Source organism: Sebastes umbrosus, chromosome 11 (assembly GCF_015220745.1).
Source record: "Sebastes umbrosus isolate fSebUmb1 chromosome 11, fSebUmb1.pri, whole genome shotgun sequence".
Classification (NCBI taxonomy): Eukaryota; Metazoa; Chordata; class Actinopteri; order Perciformes; family Sebastidae; genus Sebastes; species Sebastes umbrosus.
The window spans coordinates 32,453,422-32,462,533 of record NC_051279.1 but is presented as its reverse complement, the minus strand read 5'-3'; the positions used below and the strand labels follow the sequence as shown (position 1 = coordinate 32,462,533).

At 44.3% G+C, this 9,112-nt stretch overlaps 1 protein-coding gene across 1 annotated transcript; it reads right to left on the bottom strand.

Annotated features, from left to right (window-relative positions):
- Positions 1 to 1,007: 1,007 nt before the first annotated feature.
- LOC119497524 lies at positions 1,008 to 6,242 on the bottom strand. Its single transcript, XM_037785702.1, has 5 exons — positions 5,968 to 6,242; positions 5,650 to 5,768; positions 5,244 to 5,411; positions 2,649 to 2,773; positions 1,008 to 2,411 (listed from the first exon to the last, which is right to left on the bottom strand). Exons 1-5 carry the CDS (start codon positions 6,128 to 6,130, stop codon positions 1,013 to 1,015), a joined length of 1,974 nt encoding a protein of 657 aa, XP_037641630.1. The 5' UTR covers positions 6,131 to 6,242; the 3' UTR covers positions 1,008 to 1,012.
- Positions 6,243 to 9,112: the final 2,870 nt, after the last annotated feature.

The following is a 9,112-nucleotide window of genomic DNA, read 5'->3' as shown; positions in this document are numbered from 1 at the left end:
CATGAAATTGTTTGACATACCATACTATAACTTTTTTTCATGACATTTTTTGACATGCTATGACTTTTTTTTTAATTGTTCGACATACTATACTATGTCTTTTTACATGAAATTTTTCGAGATACTATACTATGACTTTTTTTTCATGAAACTCTTCGACATACTATACTGACTTTTTTCATGACATTTTTCCACATACTATACTATGACTTTTTTCATAAGATTTCTTTACATACTATACTATGACTTCATGAAATTTTTCAACATTACTTTTTTTCATGACATTTTTTGACATACTATAACTTTTTTTTATGAAATTGTTCGACATATTATACTGACTTTTTCATGACATTTTTCGACATGCTATACTATGAGTTTTAATGACATTTTTCGACATACTATACTATGACTTTTTCATGAAATTTTTCCACATAGTATACTTTGACTTTTTTATGACTTTTTCAACTTATTATAATATTACTTTTTTACCACACTATTATGTTTTTAATGACTTTTTTCAATATACTGATTTCCAATCATAAATATATACAGACAATTTGCATAAAGCAAGCATATTTGCCCACTAGCCCTCCAGCTAAACAGTACACTACAAGATGTTTCTGAAAACATTTGAGGTAAGAAATACAGTAGGTATAGCAGTAACACTGGCTCTGACTGCTTGTTTTCCTCCGGTCTGTGAAATCTTGCAGATGCCGTTAGGAGCACCGGAGGACACCAGAGTCACATGATCTTTTTCAGATTACCTGTCTCATGCACTACTGTCAGGATATAGTGACCGTTTATAAAAATAACTTTTTAATCATATTTACTCCATTTCTACCCACTGCACTACTTTAACAGATGAATACACTATGTTTCATTGACCTGTGTGATTAGGAGTGTGTCTGTGTGTGTGAGGGTGAATAAATGTGTCCAAGTCTGTCAGTATATATAGCACTAAAGGTCAAACTTAGTTGTATACTCACTTACTATACTTACTTGTATATTCCTGTTACGTCTTGGTTATCTTTGGATTCAGGCCTGCTGAGTGTCTGCCAGTCATACTCTTGCTCCTTCCTAATGATGTATTCATGTTGCTATGAAACGGCCTCCAGCACACCTGTCCGTCCATCCTCTGTCCCGTCCTGTAGGTGGTGTTGAAAGAGCTGTGGCAAGCCACAGGTCTGAGTCTTTCAGTGTGACTCTGGGGAATCCAGTTTAATCTTTGAGGGGGCCTCGCCTGCTGGGAAGTGTGGGGCTGTAGATGTAGTACCTTCGAGTCCGACTGGAGCTGATGTTTAAGATGAGCCTCCACAGCTGATGATGCTGACTTTGAACCAGGAGCCTCTGTGGTTGGGTGTGCCTGGAGGGAGGTTTGGTGGTGCTTCTGAGGCTGATCATGCCTCCTGGTTCCTAGAGAGGACACTTTAGGTTGTAGCCCACATGTAGGTCCTCTTTGGTGGGTTAAAGGGAACCACAGGCCCGTCGTTGCTTGTTTTTGCTGTGATGTGGAAGAAGGCAGGACTTTGGGATTATCAGATAGAAAGTCCACTTTTGGTTTAAAGCCAAGTGAGCAGTTCCATTGTCGTCTTTGTGTGTCTAGACCTGCAGCAATCCCCGAAGGCTCTGTCAATCTGCTCCTATTCCTACGCTGAAAGAAAAGACCTTCTGCACCCACATTGTGGTGCTCAAGATTTGTCTTGAAAGTCGATTGATAGCTGGCAATCCTGTGCTGTCCGTGTGTGGGGGAAGCAGCGTGTTGAGGGATTGACTCTTGAGCCGTTGCATTCTTTTCAGCTGTAGTGGTGATGGCAAGGCTGGTAGGCTGAGACTGAACATATGAGACATGGGTCTGACTGAGAGGGTTGGAGTGACTCTGGATCTGGGCTTGATTCTTCCCCAGAGGTTCCACATTTGTTTGTGCACCATGCTGTGTGCAGACAGCTCCCAATGTAAGATTTGGCTTGCCCACAGATGCACTCTGCAGTATTCCTGGTTGAACAAGATGATTTGGGTACAGTTGTGGAGGTTTTTCATGCATTTGTGTACCAGTGCCTGCTATGTGTATAGGCTGGCCCTTGCTGCACTCCAATTCTGCGCTCTGTGGATTGCGTAAAACCGCCATTTTTGCTTTTGTCTGAGCGTTTTGAGCATCTTCATCCCGAGCTCTGTGGCACATTGTTTTGGTCGGGCTTGATTTTGTCTTACTGGCGTAAGTGTTAGCGTTTTGAGCTGCATGTGATGTGGTGTAAAGAGGAAGAGTGTGAGGCACAGTGATAAAAGTCACAAAGCCGGGGACTGGTTTGGAGCTGGAGTACAGCCTGAGGAATTCCTGATGGAAAGGTATGGCCGCGCTGCCCTTTACAAGAACAGCAAGACTACGATGGACCTGCCAGGACAGCCAGGAGAAACTGAGGAGACAATAGAGACACACACACACACACACACAAGAATTAATGGTAGAGCCAAAAACTAAAAAGAGAAGAAACAAAGGTAAAGTGGACACAGACTAGACATGCAAATACATTAAGAGAGACACTTAAAATAACACAAACATTCATATAACAAGATTTGCTATTTGAATATGTTCATGTGCATACATAAAGTACTGTATATGTATGTTTGTATGTGTGTGTGTGTGTATATACCTGTATGAACCGGTCAGCACCTCAGTCCAGTCAGTGATGATGAAACTCTCAGCAATCTGGCCAGTCAGCTTCATGCCTGTCTTGGCACAGTAGGTCTGTCCATCCACACTGCGTACTGACAGTTTCTATACACGCACGCACGCACGCACGCACGCACGCACGCACGCACGCACGCACGCACGCACGCACGCACGCACGCACGCACGCACGCACGCACGCACGCACGCACGCACGCACGCACACACACACACACACACACACACACACACACACACACACACACACACACACACACACACACACACACACACACACACACACACACACACACACACACAATTAATTACTCAATATGTATAATTTGTTAATTTTTCACTTGAGGAAGCAGAAAGAAAAGCACATTTCCTTTGCTATAGGCAGTGAGAAGTTGTGATAGTTTTGTTTGTTAAATTGGTACATAAATAAAAAGTTACATTATCTTTATCCCCCAGTTGAGTTATGTTGCAATAAACAAAATATTGATGTTTGCAAAAATAGCACTTAAAAAATAAACACTTCTAAAGATAAAAGTGCAAAAGAATATTATTAAGCAAATTATAGAAATATGTTAAATATGGAGCATCATGATGGTACTGAAGATATACTACTGCACTGTAATTTAAAGGTAAAATGATGTGCATAACAACAATGACTGATTAAGTCTAATAAAATATTGTACTACTTATTTAAAATAAAAAATGCCCTGTGGCACATTTGGATCCCAAACTAAAAATCACATCAAGTAGCTGAATGTCATTTTGGTTACATGCATCAGTGGCAGCACTATAAAAAGTCCCCTGCTTTTCCAAGCACAGACTCTGACGCCTGTGTTTCAACACCCTGCTGAAGACCAAAGTTCAGCTTGTGAAAGAGAGCGGAAAACAGAAACGTCAATGAGACAAAGAAGACAGCAGCGCGTCCATCACGTACAGTCTGGCTATGGTGCTTTCCATGTGCTGACATCTGTGCTGCTGCAGCAGGGAAGCTGTGTTAGTAGAGGTGAAGGATGACTAAATGACACCAATGAAGATGGAGTCATGAGTTTAGGAATTGCTTCTGTAACAGGATAGGATTTTCCTACCTTAAAGTAGCAGTAGGCAGTATATTTTTGCCATCACTGGGCAAAAATTCCATAATAACCTTTCAGCATATTGTAATTCACGTGATTTGAGAGAAAACTAGACTTCTGCTCCTCCGCATGGCTCTGTTTACAGGCTTTGGAATATCTAGACTGTGACGGGTGACTTTGACCAATCACAGGTCATTTTAGAGAGAGAGAGCGTTCCTATTGGCTGTGCTCCGGTCTGTTATGTTTGCACGTAAAAGAAGTCACGATCAGGTAGGATGGTTACAGAGTTTATTAACAGAAGCAAAGCACTCGCTCCATCATGGCAACAGCCCACAGCAACAACGTCATACCTCACTTCCTGCCTTTTCCTATAGTGCATTAGCTTACAGCACCACCTTCAGGTATAGTGTGGAATAGAACAGTTACTAACTGGACACAACACGGTTATGTGACCGGAACTTGGCATTCCTTCACCAGATTTCACATCATATTTGATCAGAGCTGCCTAGTTTGACCGTTTGGTCGAAGTTCGCGAGGGATTGACAGCCGGCTGTCATAGACGGCAGCTGGACAGCAGACCTCAGATCAGCTCTGACTGCTTGTTTTCCTCCGGTCTCTGAAATCTTGCAGATGCCGTTAGGAGCACCGGAGGACACAGAGGAACATGAATTTTTCCAGGTTACCTATTTCATGCATGCATTTCTGTTTTATAAAAATAACTTTTTTTTAATCATATTTGCTCCAATCTCGCCTACTTCAGCTTTAAGTTAAGATAGGACAAGCAGTTAGAATATGTTTCTGTAATGAGGCCTCAGAGCTCCTCAAAGTCAGGCAAAATGTATTTTTCGACCCTCCACACATTTTCAGACAGCAAAATACATTTCCAAAAGTTTAGATGCAGTCTGATTATTCCACAGGAGGAAGAATATTATGGCTTCCTTCTTGAATTCCTTTAAGCCATATTTCCATCTCCAAGAAATGTGCAACAACAAGGCTAGTATTAAATAAAGTTACGCTCATTCATCAGATTACTCACGGTTAGATGTCCAGCCGGTAGTTCTGTCGATGGGTGCATGGATGGCAACGTGCAGCCTGTGTGTGTGCGTGCGTGCTTGCTTGTGATAAACTACACTAAAACAACCAAAACAGGATATGGATAACTAAATTAAAGCCCGTAGAAAAACTATTTGGGCTCTTGGCTCCTGAAGCAGCCTGTGCTGTGCACAGCTGGTACTAATAATTACCATGATGCCATCAACTGGTGCCAATTTATTAACAATTTAATGCCATGGTTGTCCACATGGGGCACAAATACCAACCACTACTCTATCAACATACATCTTACAATGAGGAATTTAACTTATCCTTTTTTAATATTTGGCTCCTGCAAAGAAGTTTTGGTTAAAAAACAAACAAACAGAATGCAGCCATGCTCAGACAGGCAGGTGGATAGATGGAAAGAGGAAGATGAAGATGAACAAACTCACCGGGAAGTTTTTGCTGTCGAGTTTGAGGTCCTGCCACATGCTGACGAACAGGTTGAGGTTGAGATGATCCAGCAGCAGATGAACAGAGACATTCCTCTTCCTGCTCGCCTCCAGAAGATCACAGAGCAGCTCGACGTCACTGAAGCTTTCCATCACTATTGCCAGGGCCTACACACACAGACACACACACGGTCACATGTTGTCACACAAAGCTGTCAATCACTACAGTCGAGACCTGTACATACAGATATCACTCACTGTGTATCTGACTTTTCAGCACTAAGATCTAATGCCAACATTTGTTATCATCCCCCACATGTACAGGCATGCATGTCGTGATCTTTTTTTTTGCAAGCATATGAGGAAACACACAAACCCTCCTCTCTCCTCACACACAGAAACACACCATTTTTGCCTTTCTGATGAACTCTCTGACCAGGTCTTTCACCCCGGATGCCCTGCAGCAAGACTGGAAATAAACCTCGACGTTGGGCTCATCCAGGACAAGATCAGTCCGATTCATATCTGGAAAGGGACAAAAACATGATCGGAGAGGGCAGCAAATGAGACTGATCAGGCTGACACACTAAAGTCTCTGCAGGATTTTAATGCTTCAAATATCAGGAGTTAAAACACCAGAAAGACTTTACTTAAGCACTAGTATCAGAACAGTTTTTTCTGTGAAATTACTTGCTTCCATAAAAGTAGTCTACTCCTGTAATACCTTTTTGGCTGCTCAGGTCCAAGCATGCCACAGTAGGATCGCTGTCTGTGGACACTGCAGGACATTGTGTGGCACACTGGGACCCAGCAGACAAGCTCTCTAACTCTTTGTCACCATCATCAGATGCTCCAGGATCAGCTGCGTAAAGCACAAAAACCTGCATAAAGCGATAACTAAAAAGTAATACAACCAGCAAATCACTTTCTTTTGCATCCAATGAATCAATCTGATGGTTATCTTATGTTTTTAAACTCAAGGGGCTGCAAAGAGTAGGTCAAAATGTAAAAAAATTGTACATGACAATTTAAAAAAACACATTTACAACCTGTGTTGCCATCCTTCCCATTTTCCAGGATGTAAATCTTCTCCAGCTCTGACAGAAAGTCCACTTCTCCCTCTGCGTTCAACACCTCGTGGTATCCCTCTAAGCCCCGGCTGAGCAGGGAGTCCGCTGCCAGCCGAGCGCTCTCGTTGTGGCTCAAGTCCAACACGGGCCTGCTGGCTATAAAGTCATAGCAAGAGGAAGAAGAGATGCGGAGGTCCTGAACCCGTCGCTTCACCTTCCCCTGGGGTTTTGACCTCCTGTACGACAGCACGGACACACCGCTGGCATCCATGGATGATGCTAGTCTCGTTTACTGTAGTTTGGTTTGTAGGAGGTCAAAATGATCTCATCAGACAATAAGTTCATCCACAAACAGACCCGTGTTACAGCTGTGCATGATCCTCAAAGCCTGGATGAGATGGTTACCTGCATTTCTCTGACATTAATGAAATAACTACTGGTTGAAGCACACAGAGAGGTGAAGAGAAAACGGTAGACCCGCCCCTGCTTAGGGCAAGGTGGTTTCACGAGTGATGAGAGGTGACAGGTCATGCAATCACATGTTACTGAAAGACACAGAATACACAAGAAAGCATGTCCATGTACACGTTCATGTGCGAGATGTGAAATGTGCCTTGAAGACATATTCCTGTACTTCTACGAGGGAGTGTGTTTGTGGTTGTTGATTGAGTTATAGAACAGTCAAACGATCGACTGACTTTCTGAGAGTGATTTAGAGGCGTGTGAAGCACGTGAAGACAGATAAACGATGGGTGGAGGGAAATAAAAGAATGAGTGACAGGAATGGCGATGGATGTCAATTCAGCTCAAGTCAAACAACACCTGGATGATTAGAGGACCGAAAGCAGAGACAGATGGTTACAGGCACACCCAGCGAGGAGCACAAGCACACAGCAATACTCCTCAGCTGTTTCACAGTGATAACACTTTGACTACTTGGCCGTAGCAGAGTCCAACCTGGTTTATGAAAACAGACACATTGCCTATTGTCTTGACATAAGCAGAAATTGAAACAAACTCCCCAAACCATCCAATCAAAACATGATACCTCTAATTAAAATGATAGTACAATCTAAATGATAAAGGAACTGGATTTGCATGTTGTCTGTTTGTAATACACGACAGCAGGGGTTCTCAAACTTTCTCAGGCCGGTGACCCCTTAAAAAGAGGAGAGAATTATCCAAGGACCCCCTCATAATCGTAACACCGATTAAGCATAATGCTTACTACCATTTGTACTCTTAGAGGCCATTGGAACTATTTGTATTCTAAAACTTTTCAACCTAAATACTTCAGACCTGTTTGATAAACAGCAACACATTTTAATTTGAATCATGTTAACACCACTCTGTTTTGCTCTGATATTCAGGTTGCTTTGTAATCAGATGTTGCTTTAGCCTGGCCGGCTTCATGGCACCTGAAGACACAACACATTTTAGTCTCCCGTCGTGGTCTCTTGATATAACTGTCGTCATATTTTCTCAATTTAAATATTTCTCTATACTCGCCAGCTAGCTAGCTGGCTACTAAGCTAAGCAGCAGCAGGGACGGTTCGTCGTGTCTTGAATCCATCCATCCACCTTCAATCTCTTATCCGGGGTCGGGTTGCGGGGGCAACAGCTCCAGCAGGGGACCCCAAACTTCCCTTTCCCGGGCCACATTAACCAGCTCTGAGTGGGGGATCTCGAGGCGTTCCCAGGCCAGTGTGGAGATATATTCTCTCCACCTAGTCCTGGGTCTTCCCCGTGGCCTCCTCCCAGCTGGTCGTGCCTGGAACACCTCCCTAGGGAGGCCCCCAGGGGGCATCCTTACCAGATCCCCGAACCACCTCAACTGGCTCCTTTCGACGCAAAGGAGCAGCGGCTCTACTCCGAGTCCCTCACCGATGACTGAGGTTCTCACCCTATCTCTAAGGGAGACGCCAGCCACCCTCCTGAGAAAACCCATTTTGGCCGCTTGTATCCGCGATCTAGTTCTTTCTGTCCTGACCCAGCCCTCATGACCAGAGGTGAGAGTAGGAACGAAGATTGACCGGTAGATCGAGAGCTTTGCCTTCCGGCTCAGCTCTCTTTTCATCACAATGGTGCGGTATGCAATACCGCCCCCGTTGCGCCGATTCTCCGGCCAATCTCACGTTCCATATTCCCCTCACTCGCGAACAAGACCCAGAGGTACTTGAACTCCTTCACTTGGGGTAAGGACTCATTCCCTACCCGGAGTAGGCAATCCATCGGTTCCCTGCTGAGAACCATGGCCTCAGATTTAGAGGTACTGATCCTCATCCCGGCCGCTTCACACTCGGCTGCGAACCGATCCAGTGAGAGCTGGAGGTCACCGACCGATGATGCCAACAGGATCACATCATCTGCAAAAAGCAGCGATGAGATCCTCAGCACACCGAACTGCAAACCCACCTCCCCCCGACTACACCTCGATACCCTATCCATGAATATCACGAACGGGATTGGTGACGAGTCTGACTTATTGCCGAGAACCCTAACACAGCTCTCGCTTTGGGCGTACAGAGATTGGATGGCCCTGAGAAGTGACCCCCTCACCCCATACTCCCGCAGCACCCCCCACAGTATCTCCCGGGGGACCCGTCATACGCCTTCTCCAAGTCCACAAAACACATATAGACTGGATAGGCATACTCCCAGGCCCCCTCCAGGATCCTTGCGAGAGTGAAGAGCTGGTCCGTTGTTCCACGGCCAGGACGGAATCCGCATTGTTCCTCTTCTATCCTGAGTGAAAGGATTAATTCATGACAGCTGAAGACACAACGCATTTTAGTCTCC